The sequence below is a fragment of the Marmota marmota genome, unplaced genomic scaffold (genome assembly GCF_001458135.2).
Source record: "Marmota marmota marmota unplaced genomic scaffold, marMar, whole genome shotgun sequence".
NCBI classification, from domain to species: domain Eukaryota; kingdom Metazoa; phylum Chordata; class Mammalia; order Rodentia; family Sciuridae; genus Marmota; species Marmota marmota.
The window spans coordinates 5,180,680-5,196,118 of record NW_026000174.1 but is presented as its reverse complement, the minus strand read 5'-3'; the positions used below and the strand labels follow the sequence as shown (position 1 = coordinate 5,196,118).

At 37.1% G+C, this 15,439-nt stretch overlaps 1 protein-coding gene across 14 annotated transcripts in view; it reads right to left on the bottom strand.

Annotated features, from left to right (window-relative positions):
• Positions 1–15,439, bottom strand: part of Dlg2 (discs large MAGUK scaffold protein 2) — a 917,250-nt gene that overhangs the window by 368,724 nt on the left and 533,087 nt on the right. For all 14 annotated transcript variants that reach the window (XM_048787977.1, XM_048787981.1, XM_048787974.1 and 11 more), the window contains one exon: positions 7,934–8,090. In XM_048787977.1, coding sequence (XP_048643934.1) covers positions 7,934–8,090 — 157 coding nt within the window. The remainder of the gene's footprint in view (positions 1–7,933; positions 8,091–15,439) is intronic.

The window sequence follows — 15,439 nt, the reverse complement described above, 5'->3', positions numbered from 1 at the left end:
GTAGCATTTTCGTATTTTTGCAGAACTTCTCCTTTTATTGGATCATGAACCATTTCTCATGGAGTATTTAACAGATCTGGGGTTACTCAGAATATGATTTTAGAGATATCACATTAAAAAGATATCATATTTTGTATCACTAAACTGACTTTTGGAGGCTGCTCACAGGTGAACCCTTGAGGAGTGACCTGTGGGTTATCCCCTACAGGTCAAACTTTAAGAGCATGTTTCTTGGTATCTTTTTAACTTGTGATATATGGCATGCTTAAGGACATGTTCGATAGGCAGAACATAATGAATATCATCAGAATGTAACAACACTAATTTTGGTTTCATACTGTACCCATAAAGTTTATTGAATTTTTAATTTAACACATATTGCAATTAGATTCTACATCAGATAGAGGGGATGTTTTCTAAGTGAAATGTGAACAATCCATGAGTTCTATGGTCCTTTTTAGATAATAGAAGGTCCCTGTTCACCTCAATTGAGAAGGATTTTAGAGGAGGTTTAGTACATGCATAGGACACTTGACAGAGAACTTGGCACACAGGGGAAAGGTAGCTGCTCAGTCTTTAGGCAACGATATGGGATATGGAGATTTCTTTTGTTATGACAATGAAACACTTTTGTATGGTTTGCCAGCAAAGCTTCCAGAGCCTTTCCAAGTGTCCTATGATGGTGACTGCCTGGAAGTTTCCTACTCCCCACAACTCTGTAGCTACGTGTAGGCATGATACACATTCGTTGTATGGACTGGTACCAAGATTGGCCAAGGTGTCACATATTTTGAATAACACCCCTGACAGGAAGTTAAGAAAAAGCTACGGTGGCTGGAGGCTGGAGGAGTGTAGACAAGGCCATCCAGGCAAGCCAAGGCCAGACCCTACAAATCCTTATAGGCCATGTTAAAAGTTTAGACTTTAAGAACAGAAGGTCATTGAAAGTGGGAGAAAGGACATGATCAAATATGCTATTTTTAAAGGCTTGCTCTCTTTAAAGCCTGGAAGGTATGTAACAAGAGAAGTTTTCATGCAATCGGCAATCAATAGAAATAAAGGACCCTTGAGACATAGCCAGGCTGCTGTGATTTGAATGCTTTCAAATCACATGCATTAGAAACAGTCTCTAAGTACACATAGTAATGGGGCCTTTGGGAGGTAATTAGGGTTAGAGAAGGTACTGAGATTGCAGCTTTATGAGAAGAAGAATCAATGGGGCTTTCATGTTTGCTGTCTCACCAAGTTTTGCCCTCTGCCATGTTACAAGGCCGCAAGAAGTCCCCTACTATATGCTGGTACCACACTCTTGGATTTTCCAGACTCAGAACTGTGTGTGAGCTAAATAAAACTTTGTTCATTACAAGTTACCCAGTTTGTGATATTCAGCCATAGCAAAAAAAAAAAAAAAAAAGACCAAGACACAGAACCTGCTGAATTCTATGGCAGGCAGACAAAGGGTCAGATGCCTACATATGGGACTCTGAAGCTGAGGAAATCTCTGCCCTGGAGACTTTTCACTATCCATGTTTGTTTTTATTTGAGGTTGTCCCATGGTCAAGGAACTATAGGTTCTGAGTTGGGCAAGAAGATAAATTCAGTAAGGTAGAGAGATGGCTAAGTGGGCTCTGCAAAAGCCACAGACTGAAAAAGCCTCAGATTGAAGAGCCAGTGTGTCTAGATAACAGTGGGTTTAGCAGAGCAGACGCCCGGATCAAGTACACTGATTTGCAGGGTTAGAGGCAGCCTCCTTATGGTTTCTGGAACAGAAACCTGAATTTACCTGCTTAGAGTTGGCAAAAGAAGTTTTTATCTTTTCAAAAACAGCACCAATCCCACTTGATTATACTTCACTTCAATGTTGTTTAACAACAGGGTGCCCTAGCTGACACAACCTAAACATTTTTGAAACCTTAGGAAAAACAGGGACGGGTGGAGACTCATAAAAAGTATATGTTGTCAATGTATTTCAAGTTAAGAATGTTTAGTATTCCCTTTGCAAATACTATTTTCTTTTTTCTTTGAGCAAAGTTCTAAGGTAGGATTTTGGATTACAAAGTTGTATAGAAAGGACATATATATACCCATTTTCTTGGAGAAAACTGAAATTATCCTTAGTCTGGATGTAAATGTTGAATTATTGGAGTTTGGAAATATTCAAAGTTATGTCAGCTAGTGTAGGTCTCCGAGTCTTGTTGCTTTTATTTTAGGGAAGAAGGCAGAGGAGGTAGAGTTAGGAGAGAAGAAATGCTGTCTTGGTCATGGCTGACTAGAACTGGGAATGAGACCAGTTCCTGAGGGGCAGGGAGAGGATTTTGTTGGAGTTTGGGTGAGTCCAAGTTTTAGGGTGAAAGGAGAGAAGATGAAGGAACTAAGTAGGAGAGATTTGGTAGGATTTCTGATTTACAATTCTATATTTTGCACAGACCTGTGGAGGTGGACCCTACCTCTGCACAGGGTTCAGATCCTGTCTGGTACCCTAGGGATGCTGATTCTAGTACCACTGAGAACTAACTAATCACTTAAGCAGAAACCATCAGCACTGCAAACTATGAAAGCCAGCTTCCTCCATGGGACTGGGAGCAAGAGCTGGAGAGGAAGGACATGGCAGATACAGCACAGTGAATGGAAGGGATGGAGTTTATAGGCCTCAAGACAACCATTTCAGAGAATTGAATTTGGGACATCAATATTTTTAGAGTTGGGGGGAGGAGGATGTAATTCAGCCACAATATCAAAAGGGATTTAGAGTTGTCCTCTGAGGTAACTATATAGGGAAGACCTTATTAGGACCCCCAAGGTGGTGAGCAGTGTATATAGTGCTCACATTTCATTTGAATAACTGAATAGTGAATGTTTGGCAAATAAGTCCTTTCCTAGTGGATGGCTCTAAACCTGAAGGTAACCTGAGAAAGCAAACCTGAAAGTCATTGCAACACCCAGGTGAGCTATGACTCACTCTTACTATTTGTAAACCAATGACGCAGTTTAAATTCTAATTTGAAAATTCAATTTCCTGTAGCACCTTCATATCAATAACTGTAGCATTTCCACTCCAGCAACACATGCTCCCCAAAATGCATCTTGGAACACACTTAGTTAAACACATTAAGTTCACCACCAAGAAGGACTTTGGACTTAATAATGCAGCTGGGGTGATCTCCTTAGACTCTTGAGAAATGAATAAACTCAAATTGCTTGGAGAGACAGGAAAGAATCTTCCTAGGCATATTGCTTCTACGTGTTCTATTCCACATTTTTTTTCATAACAAAGAATTGTAATAAATAACACAAGCATTTCTATCTTTCCCTCTGCAGGAAGAATGCCTGAGGAGGCTACTGCACTAGTTACTGTGCTTGCCTGCTGAATGCCCTAAATTCTCCCCCATGAATACCTCAAGAAGACTGTTCAATTATTGGATTTCTTTCTACAACAAATCCCTGAAAAATAGAATACATGAAAGGAAAATTAGAGAAAAGATCACTCACAATACATGTATGGAATGTAGCCTAAAGTGATGATTTTCTTTTATCTTTCAATGTCTTAACTACCTTAGTGCTGCAGCTCTGGTGGGGAGAAGGGGGAGGCCTGGAATAAATAAATCTCCACAATGGAGCTGAGTAATCTCCATTTGCCCATTGCCATGCAATGTGTTTAGCCAATACACAAACACTAGATGGCGCCCATAATCTTAGAACACTGTCCAAGTCCAGCTTCAGTTTCTGTGTAGGCAAGAAAGTGGGAAACAGTCCATTATGGGAACTATAAAAATATCTATCCAAGCACTTCCCACCTCTGGTGTCCTGTGAAGTACTCCTTATGTAAGGGTTTGGTGGTCAAAAATATTTGGGAAAACTATTTATGTTATCTTCCTGTAGGAGATTCCCACTGCACATGAAAAATGCTGTTTTTGAGAAGTTCTTCAATGAAGAGACCTGATACTAAGGAACCTATTACAGTAGCAACCTATTACAATTTTGTTGTTTCAGCATTCTGTAAAACACACTTGGTAAATGCGGATTTAGTTTAAAACCTGTCCCAAAGAAGGAAGAACCCAAACTATCTTAGAAGAGTTGTTTTTTTTTTTTTTTTTTTAATACATGGTTATGTGGTACTTTTATAAAAGGGTTTACAATTTAGGAAAAGTTTATAGTCTGCATGGCAGAATAATTTTGTAATGGTCTTTCCTGATTAGTAAGGTGACTATTACATGAATCCCTCATCTATGAAGAACAACTGAGAGCAGAGAAAGACCCCCACCCCCAGTTTTCTTCTTGGGGGATTATTTCCCTTGTTTGAACTTTCTAGTGTAAATTGTTTGCAAATGAATTCTACATGACCCAGTGACACTTAATGAATTTTGATTATTAGAGTTTTTTTCCCCCAGGAATATATATAACTTTTCCCTAAAGTCCAGTGCCAGCTGCAGAAGCAAAATATTTTATCTTTCATATTCTTTTGCCGATAATGACATTTTTGTTTCCATCTTGTAATGTATGAGCTTCTTGAGCCTGTTTATATTTTCCTCTAATTCATAACCAATGAAATTCCAAGAATAGCCTTGAAATTAGCCACTCAAGGTTAAATTTAGCAAGATAAAAGGGTAAAAAAAGTGTTCCCTTCTCCCTTTCAATGAAAAAGCAGATAATGTCCTTGCAAACATTATACATTAATAAAGGATATAGTATCTGAACTTTATAGATTGTTGCTATGTCTTGTGAATTTGCAATCTCTAATAAGACTATAATACTGGTTGGTTGCCTTTCCCATTTACATGGTCCTGGTATTAAGTTCAAATAGATACTTCAACTTTTGAAAGCAAACTTCTTGTGGATTTTCTTCACAATAGCATTGCTAAGTCATCCTTTTCTCCCACATATATGGAGGTCAAAACACAGCCTATGGCTTGTTAAACTTCTTACTTCAGCAGTGGTAGAGTCTAATGACACCTCTGTGCCTTAGTTTTTTTATCCTTAAACTAGGCAAAATAAGGCAAAGTGATGTCTTAAAGTGACATTGTTATAAATAATGACTGCCTCAATAGTACCATGCAACTATGAATTCTTCATAATTCTATGTATTCCTGGCTGTGAGGTGCACACCAAGTAGTGTACCAGGAAGGTCCTGAATAGGATACTACTGACAGAACAGGATACTACAGCACTATGAAGACAAAGAATATTAACATTGGGTCAGGAGACATGATTTTGAGTATGCCTTTAAAGTCAGTTGCTTTGGAACTTTTGACATCCTTTAGCCTTTCTGAATATTCTTTTCCTAATCTGCAAAATGGAAGTTTCTTTGAGGATTCCTATAGTTTATAAATGTGAAAGTGCTTTGTGTCTCAATGTTCTATGACAATGTAAATGCTGATTGGGATGAAATGACCCAGTGATCCCCAAGTATACAGATTTTAAGTCAGGATGATGAAGATGACATATTTTAGATAGAATTTTAGAGTCAATATCTCAGGCTATAATGACTTCACCCTATTTGTCCAAAACATTTCATTTAACAAACATTGTTTTTGAGAGAATGCTATGTGCCAGGTGCTGTTATAATTGTTGAGGGCTATAAATCATATGACAAAGGACTTTGTCTCAGGCAGTAGAGAAAGACAGACATGAAAACATGTATGAGGAATAAGGTTTAAGAGCTGCCAGTTATACCTTATATATTTAAGTGATGAAGAAGTAATTCAGCTCTTGGATGGCAGAACAAGGTCCTGGCATGGACTCTTTCCTTATTTCTCCCATACCTAACATTCTTCTAGAGAGCTACAGGCTGAGGAGTGGGCAGAGGCCTACATTACATGGGAACCACAGGAACACACAGGGCAAGGCCATCTATGCAGACTCTGGGTATCATCTGTACTCAGGTTAACTGACTGTATACTGTTCAGGAAAATTGTGTATATGTGTGTGTGTGTGTGTGTGTGTGTGTGAGAGAGAGAGAGAGAGAGAGAGGGAGGAGAGGAGCTGAAATAATGGGTAACAATATAAGGTAACAAATATAAGGTCACTCAGGAAATTCTATCTATAAATCAGCTATTAAATAAAAACAAGGTTGTTTTTCTGAGTATACATTGAAAACCAAACATTCTGTGCTTCACTGAGCTATGAACCAAAATTTCAGACATAAAACTAAGCTCCTATTCAATTTTCCATTATTCACATGATTACCAAAATTCTAATATAGGCCTGAAAACCACAATAGATTTAACTACCTATCATGCCAGAGAGGTAGCTTGATGTAGTGAAAAGAAACAGTCAATGAATATTTGAACAAGGGAAAGGAAATAGGGAAAAAAAGAGGAAGGGAAAAAACAGAAGGAATGAAGGGGTGGCGAGGGAGAGGGAAGGTATAATTAAACATTAAAAGTAAATATTTAAATACTAGTTCTGACCGGTGTGGTGGCACATGCCTATAATCCCAGCAGCTAGGGAGGCTGAGGCTGATTTCGAGTTCAAAGCCAGCCTCAGCAATGGCAGGTGCTTAGCAACTCAGTGAGACCCTGTCTTAGTTCAGTGGTTGAGTGCCCCTAAGTTCAATCCCCAGTACCAAACAAACAAACAAACAAAACAAAACAAAACAAAAAACAGTTACTGTAATTAGTAAACATTTATTATTTGTTTATTTATTTTTGCACTTCTGAGGATTGAACTCAGGAGTACTCTACCACTGAGCTACATCACCAATCCTTTTTATCTTTCATTTTGAAACAGGATCTCACTAAGTTGCCCAGGCTGGCCATTAACTAGTGACCCTCCTAACTCAGTCCCTGAGTAGATGGTATTACAGGTATGTGCCACTATGCCCAGCTTAATTAATAGACTTAAATTTATTTATTTATGTTTTGATTAATATGTATTAATTAATTCAGTAAATTTTGACAAGTTTTAATTTTTCAGAAACTTATTCTCTTCATTTGAACATGTGGCAATACCCAAAAGTAAACTAAAATGACTTTTAATTATGCAAGATGAATAAGACTTAGAGGTCTACTGTATGGCATAGTGTTTAATAGTTAACAATACTGTATTGTATATTTAACATTTTGTTAAGAGGTAATGTATTAAATAAGTATTCTTGTCACACACATACACAATAAAAATCAAACAGGGCTAAGAGAAACTTTAGGAGGTGATGAATATGTTTATGGCATCGATTGTAGTAACGATTTCACAGGTATATACAGATCCCCAAACATTAACTTGTATATGTTAAAAGTATACAGTTGTTTTTTTTTTTTAAAGAGAGAATGAGAGAGAGAGAGAATTTTTAAAAAAATTTATTTTTTTTTAGTTCTCGGCGGACACAACATCTTTGTTTGTATGTGGTGCTGAGGATCAACCCTGGGCCGCACGCATGCCAGGCAAGCCACATCCCCAGCCCAGTATACAGTTTTTTTGAATGTCAATAATACCTTAGTAAAGTGGTCTTAAACATTACTTTTATAAAGTGCTTGGTAAATAATAGGTGCTTAACAAATTGTTGATGGTAATTCCTGAATTTAGGTAAAAATACTGCTGCTACTATTTATCACCGTCACTAAACTGTTATAGCATTATCTCAGGCATTTTTTAATTAATTATATACAGCAAACTCTACATATAATAAATGTGCAGTTTTAAGATTATGGTGTCAAGTGGGCAGAAAATTTGTATTTTCATAAGATAAGTAATATACAATTTGAAAAAGTCATGCTTCTAATGTTCTTTGCATAGAAATATGTCTCATAAGATCTAAAATATTACCACCTTTACCTTTATTGTAAGGATTTCATGGATCAAGCACCTGAGCAACCATTTAAACTGCAACAGTAAGCACCTGAAGCAATAATACTCTCATCCATGTTTCCTTTGCAACTCATGTGACTTTTTAAAGAAATGTCAGATTTACAGGGAATAAAGAATAAAGAGAAATACTCACTGATAGGATCTGGTCTCCTCTCTGGAGCTCCCCACTCAGGTCTGCTGGTCCACCCGCCAGAATGAAAGATACAAAAATACCTTCTCCATCTTCCCCGCCCACGATGTTGAAGCCCAAGCCAGTGGAGCCTTTGTGCAGGACCACCTTGCGGGGCTCCCTGTAGAAACAAGTGGAGAACATTCTTCACAGGGTGACCACTCAAGATTTTGTGTTCTTTTTCTTTCATTCAAATATATGATACCTATCATTCACTGCCTATGATAATGGCTTACCAAAGTAAGGTACATTTTCTTATCAAGAGTCATTCACTGTAACAACTATCAAAATACCATTCAAAAATCATTCCTTAATTCCCATTTTCTTTTCCTTTTTTCTTAAACATATGAAATTTTTTATACCTTTATTTTATTTATTTATTTTTATGTGGTGCTGAGGATCAAACCCAGGGCCTCACACAGGCAAGGCGAGTGCTCTACTATTGAGCCACAGTCCCAACCTCCCCCCTCTTCCCCATTTTCTTTTTATTTTTTAATTGATTTTATTTTTTTAAATACATCACAGCAGAATGCATTACAATTCTTATTACACATATAGAGCACAATTTTCATATCTTTGTATGTAAAGTATGTTCACGCCAATTCATGCCCCCCATTTTCTTAAACTAGGTTTCCTTCCACTTTTCTTTTGTGTAAAATATCTTGTATTAGGCATCACAAAAGTACTCAGTGATTGGATGTATCCAAAAGGGGGGATTTTGGGAGATAAAAGAATGGACTGGATCTTGAAAGATCTCATATGCCAGACTGTGGGTTTGTTGTTTGATTGTTCATTAAAATTTTTAGGAACTGAGGACTCATTGGAAGATTTTGAGGCATTACGAATATTTCAATCTATTTTGGGAAGATTAACAAAAATATATGTAGGGTTGATGGAGAGGGAAGTGCAGGTATGATGGGAGGCAGGGAAATATTTAGGATGTTGTCCAAGTAATCCAGGTGTGAAGAAGGGACAGACTGAAGAAGGGTGCCAGCAAAGAGAAGGAAAAAAAAAAGGACAATATAAAGGAAGAAATTTGAAGGGTAAAGCAGTGGGTCCAGAGACTGACCCAGGCTTTAGAGAAAGAGAGAGAGCCTCTAAGTAACTGGCAAAAGGAGGAGGAGTGGATGCAAGATAATGAGGATGAATATGGTTTTGACATTGTCAGCTAGTGGTGGGATACCCATCTGGACATGTTTTGAAGTAGTTGGAGATACGAAGTAGGAAATCAGGTCCTCAGAGAGAAGTGCAAATGAAATGTAGATTGGGGGGTTACCAATAAAAAGTGAGAGATCAAATTTTGAGCAGTTCACTAAATTTGTGTAGAAGCAAAAGAATTATAGAACTTATAAGAATTTTAAAAGACACCTAGTTTAATTTTCTAATCAGTAGTTGAAAAAAGTGTGTTTGTAAGCCTTAGTTATGACCAAGCTGCCTTTTGTATCATCTACCCTCCTCTCCCAAACATCTAAGTTCCAATTACTCAAGTTGATCTCCTATTTTTCAGCTATCCATGATCAATGATGTAAGAATAGTAAAGAGTAATCCAATATATTTTATACTAATGGCACACAGATTTTTTGCTACCCCTTTTCCATGTGTAAAGTGATGCATCATATCTTTGTCTAGGCTCATTATAAAGAAGATAAGAAAAGTCACATCATAGCTTGAACTGTCAGTGATATATTACATAGTGATGCAGTCATAGGTAGAGCTAATTGACATAGAGCTAATTAATTTCATCCTGCTAATGCTTTATAAGTACCTCCTGTACAAGGTACTGTTCCAGATGCTCAGAATATTTGCAAATTATATAAATATCCCTGCTCTTGTGGCTTGACATTATAATGAGGGCAGACCACTAATAAGCAATGGATATAATACATAAGTTTATTACATAGTATGCTAGAAAACAACAAGTATTTTGGAGGAAAAAAAAGCAGAGTAGTATAAGAGAGGATAGGTTGTGGCAGGGACGGGCCTGGGTTGCATTTATTGAGAAGAGATATTTGAGAAGGGACTGAAGAGATGAGGAAACTAGTCATGTAGGTATTAAAGGCAGAGCATGTCACTCAGAGGGGACTGTTTATACAGAGACCCTGCTTTGGGAAGGTGCCTCGTGCTGTCAAGGAAGAATCAGGTGGCCAATGAGGCTAAGGTGAGTGAGTGAGGGAAGGAGAATCAGTTTGAAAGCTACTTCTCTTACCACCCTCTACCTCCCACTAAAGGTGATCACTATTCCTTGGGCCACATTGTCCTGCACACATAGCTCAACTGCAGCATTTTTAGTGTGCAGTGATTGCTTCTTATACCCTTTGAAGAAGAATGTGAACTCCTGAAGCCCAGGAACCAGTATTTCCCCAGCAGTAGAAGATACCTAACAAGTTGTAGGAATTCAGGAAATGGTTATTGAATGAATGAATACATTTTCTGAGGTGATTTAAACCTTTACTTTATATTATAATTATTTATGCAAATGTCTTTCCTTCTTGGTACAATTTTAGTCAGGGATGACAGTTTTTTTTTTTTTTTTGGAATGGGAATTGAGCAACATTTCCCCCCCACACACTTTTTTTGTATTTGTATTTTATTTAAAGACAGGGTCTCACTGAATTGCTTAGGGCCTGCCTAAATTGCTGAGGCTGACTTTGAAATCCCAATCCTCCTGCCTCAGCCAGTTGAGCCGCTGGGATTATAGGTGTGCACCACAGCGCCTGGCAGGAATGTCAGATTTTAAAGTAAAATAAGTCCACAGGTCACACAGGAAGCACAAATGAGTGAAGTAGGCTGAAAACGAATTATAGCAAACTGGGGACTGTGTTTCATCTAAAGCAAGGATGCTGCTGTTCGACTCCAGACATCAGCTCCAGGCAGGAATGAAAATGGAGAATATCATTCTAAGTTAAATAAGCCAGTCCCAAAAAACCAAAGGCTGAATGTTCTCTCTAATAATGTGGATGCTAACCTACAACAAGGGAGGTTGAGAATGGGGAAGATTATAAATTCATTGGATTACACAAAGAGGAATGAAGGGAAAGAAGAAAGGATGGGAATAGGAAAGACAGTAGCATGAATTTAACAGAACTTTCCTATGCTCATACATGAATACATGACCAGTGTAACTCCACATCATGTAAAACCAGAAGAATGGATCCTAATTAGAATAAGTTATACTCCATGTATGTATAATATGTCAAAATACACTCCACATTATGTTTATCTAAAAAGGACAAATTTTGAAAAAAAAAAAAAAGGAAAGAAAAAGAAAGTTCAGGATTCAAAAAGGAAAATCATTACTTAAACCTGAAGGATTTTTGGTACTGAGGAAAGTATACAAATGTTTTCAGCCATCTTTCTCAAATGTGAGTCTGTCCATGTTACTTACTCGCTCAAGAGACTTTTGGGATCTTCATGCTCTCAGAATGTGGTCTAAGCTTCTAAGTATGACATTTGGACCTCCCATAACTTGTCCTTCACCCATCTTTCCATGCCTAACTTCATCATGTTCCCTTGTACCTATGCTCTGCCATGCAAAGTGGCCAACCATAGCTCCTCGTACATGTTGTTGATGCCTCATGTCTTACCTAGGCTCTTGACTTTGGTCAAAATTGTGCCTTTTCTTTTTATTCTCACATATCTAATGAACTTCTGCTTAATCTTCAAGACTGAGGCCAGGTGCCATCTCTCACTGCCCCTTCCATCCTTTCCTCCAGATAAACTGACCAATTCTGTTTTTGAAACCACATTTTCCTTTTATTAACACCATTGTTACTGCCTTTACTGTTCCCAAATTACTTTGGTTATACATCCATCTACACTGTGAATCTGTGTGGTCCTAAAGGAAAAAAAGGGTCTCCAAGCTTTTTTTTTTTTTTAATAATTTTGGAGACTAGAATAGCTGAGCACACAGAGACACACACAAGAAGATATGTTTCATGAATAAAGAGAAAACAAGTGGGGGGTTGGGAGAAGTGATATCGAATTGGGTTCTACCACTCTAAAGCTCTGTGAGAACCCCGTATGCCCTCTGTGGGTCAGGTTCCTTGCTTGGATAATATTAAGAATACTAGTGGCTCATGGATAAGTGGCAAAATTCAGATAATATAAATGACAAAATCATTTATAAAACTAAAAAGTGTTAAAGAAAAGTATACATTGAGATGCTATTTCCAGTCATCTGGCAGATGAGATACACTGAAAAGTTCTCCCTTTATAAAGCAGCTAAAGATCCTGAATAGAATACTTGTAAAACATTTTTAAGTGCCTGACTAAGCTTGAAAATATGACATTTTCAGAGATTGAAATTAAAGCAGAAATGTTAAGTTCAGAGAAAAAAAGTAAGTACTAAGATAGCAGCAGACTGAAGAGTTCCCAAGTCTAGACTTGATGGCTGTGTGGTAAATAGGATTATTTAGACCCAGATGTGGGGTCAGAGCAGACACCACTGAGTATATTAGGACTTTGACAGTCTATCTGCCAAACAGAAGGTTACAGTCCAAAAATATCAGCCCCTCAGTGATGTCAAGAATACATATTTGCCCTGACTGTGGCCAAAGCAAGAAGAAATGTACTGGGGAACTATTCAAAGCATGTTTTAAGTTGAAGAGGCTACCCTCTAGGAATAGAACTCATAAAACTAAGTAATTGGGAGAAGAAGAAGGGTGAGCCTCAGTAGCAGAAAAATTAAGTTGGCAGGATATCTCCAGCATTTCGAAGCAGAGTTCTCTCCAGCTCCATCTGTGGCTCCAGGTTGCTGTCCTGATTGGTCAGAGACTGAGATGGGATCATCTGGCCACCCTAGCTCAACCACAACAGTGATTAAAATCATTTGGGTAGCAGATAGCCCTTCCTCAGAGTTCAGAAATACAAAGCAACATGCTCATTAAAACCTGGCCTTCCACAGTGCTTTTCCTAATGAGAGCAAAGTGCTAATATCAGCATGTTTTGTTATCTTGAGCAGGTATATTTCCATTGTAAATTAAAAACAGCATTATAATATATGAACTTGGGTCACCCCTGGAGACACTGACAAAAAATGAGTTTCAGAGCATGTAGACCTAAGTCTCAGATCCAGTACTATGATAAGCCATTAAAGGAGTGTTACCCTTCGAAGTCATTGTGAAGAGCCAGATAATCTCCCTGAGTCCTCTTTTCTTTGCTTTTCTGTAAGTGCAACAGTGTTCATGTGAACAATATTATAAAGGAAAAGAGATAGAGGTAGGAAATCAAAGAGATTTCTTTTTTGCACAGTGGGAAAGTACATACTGTTCATATAACTATGAAGGGGAGCAGAGCAAGTTGGTGGCGTGGAGGTCAACTACGGAAAGCTTCAAAGCTGCTGGTTGGTTATGATTCGTGTCTTTAGTATCTCAATAAGCTAGCTCCTCAAAAGACTCTACAATGCATACCTTATATCCAAATAATCACATTGGCCAATTAGTCAAATAAAGGGATTTTGTTGAACTGTTGTTGTAAGGGCACAATGTTAAAATAATGTACAAGAAATTTGGCATTACAGGGAAGGATCCAAACTCTGGGCTTAACAAAACCCACAGAAGTTAGTCTGACTTCAGCAAAAACAGTTATCACATAGATAATGACTCTACACTAAATATACTATGGTTGCTATTGTGTGAGATTAAAAAAAAAACTATTAAGGATAGTATAGTGTACTGTGATAGAGTGAGACAATAGGCATTGGAGCTAGAGCTACATTAACAGATGGCTATCAATTAACAGATGGATAATTCAGGAGATTTTTGAAGTCTATTTTTTTAATAATTATTAAATGATAATATCTATTTTATGGTGGTTTAACGATGAATTGAAAAAACTCTTAAGAACTAGGATCATACAAGTGCTCAGGAGTGGTAGCTCACTTTTTTTCCTTCTAAAAGCTAGAATCTCTGGAAAGCAAATAGGCACACATGAAACAAGAAGTCAGCAACACAGGACTACATGTGCTAAATACCGAATGAGTGCCATGGATACTGAGAGATCATGTTCAGATTAGGTCCTGGAGAAGGTAGAATCTGAACTGACACTGTGAGGGATGGGTAGAAATGAGATAAGTGGGAAAGGAAGTAGAGGGTACCATATTTCAGTAGATCACTTGAGCTCAGTACCAGAGGAAAGCTATGTGGTTGTGGTTGGAGAACAGGGATGTTTCAGTGTGAGTGATAAGGAAAACTAGATGAATGGATGCCCAGCTAGAAATTTAGATTTGTATTTAGGTAAAAGGAGACATAGAATTTCTGTACCTCAGGGAGATTCCATAAACCTAGTTACTTCTGTTTGTATGCCTAAAGTATTTACTTCATGTTGTGCTAGCCCTACAATCTCTCAAATTTGTCTTCAAGGAGCTTAATTCTAAGAGTTTTTAATGATACCTGTGCTGTAAAGTGCAGGTCTGTGGTTGAGGCTGGGAATATAAAGCCTCGAGTTTAACAGCTAAGATCTAACCTGTACATTTTCTAAAACTGTTTCAGCGTTCTTCAGAGAAAATCCTGAAATTAGTTACACATCTGAGATTACATATCATATCCTTGGTAGAGAGAATTAGACAAGTTAAATAGTTTTCTTCCCACAAACATAAATCATCTAAAGATTAGTTCCAATCAGTTTGATTTTGAAATATTTGGAGTTTTTCCTTATTCATGTATTAAATATGATGATCTTATAGTCACATTTCCTCTCAACTTGCTTTTGTCTAAATTGATCAAAAGAATAAGTAAAGAAGCCACTAACACTCGCTCTCACATATGTTTACACTTTTTATAACCATAACTTCTAATCATAATTTCACTTCCAAAGCAAAAGAAAACAGATAACCTTTCTATTTTTCTTTTATTTCATAATATTTTGACTGAAAACTTTCCCATTAAGTTATACATTCTATTCATAATGACATATTTGCTTCTGTTGCTTGTTGCATTTAAAAATTTTAAAGAGCAGTTAATTATGAAAGGAAAAATATTATCAATTCTCTTAAATAAAAGTATAACTTTTGTATAATATTTTTATAGCTGTATCATTTGTTCTTAAGTTTCCATCACCAGTAAATATTGAAATATTGTTTGAAAATCCTATAAAATCCAGGGTATAAGAAAAACTAATATTTGATAGTATGGTTTAAGAGAATAATCTTACATGTTCTTCCTACAGGCAAGCATATTTTATAAAAGATTTTAAAAAAATGCCTTTTAATTTGGAGCTCTGGGGTGCAATAAAATTCTAATTAATTAATTAATTCGAATTAATTGTTAAACATTCAAATTCTCTGCAATTAGTGGGATATAAGGAAAATGGCTTTTATCAACTAAATAAAAATATAGGGTTCAAGTTGTGTAGGTCTTTCTTAACTCTAATTTAGATATACCCATATTATTATGAGGAAAAAATTTCCTCTAAACTGAGCTGTTTTCTTTTCTTTCTTTTATTTTCCTTTCCTTCACTCCTCCTCTCCCTCCC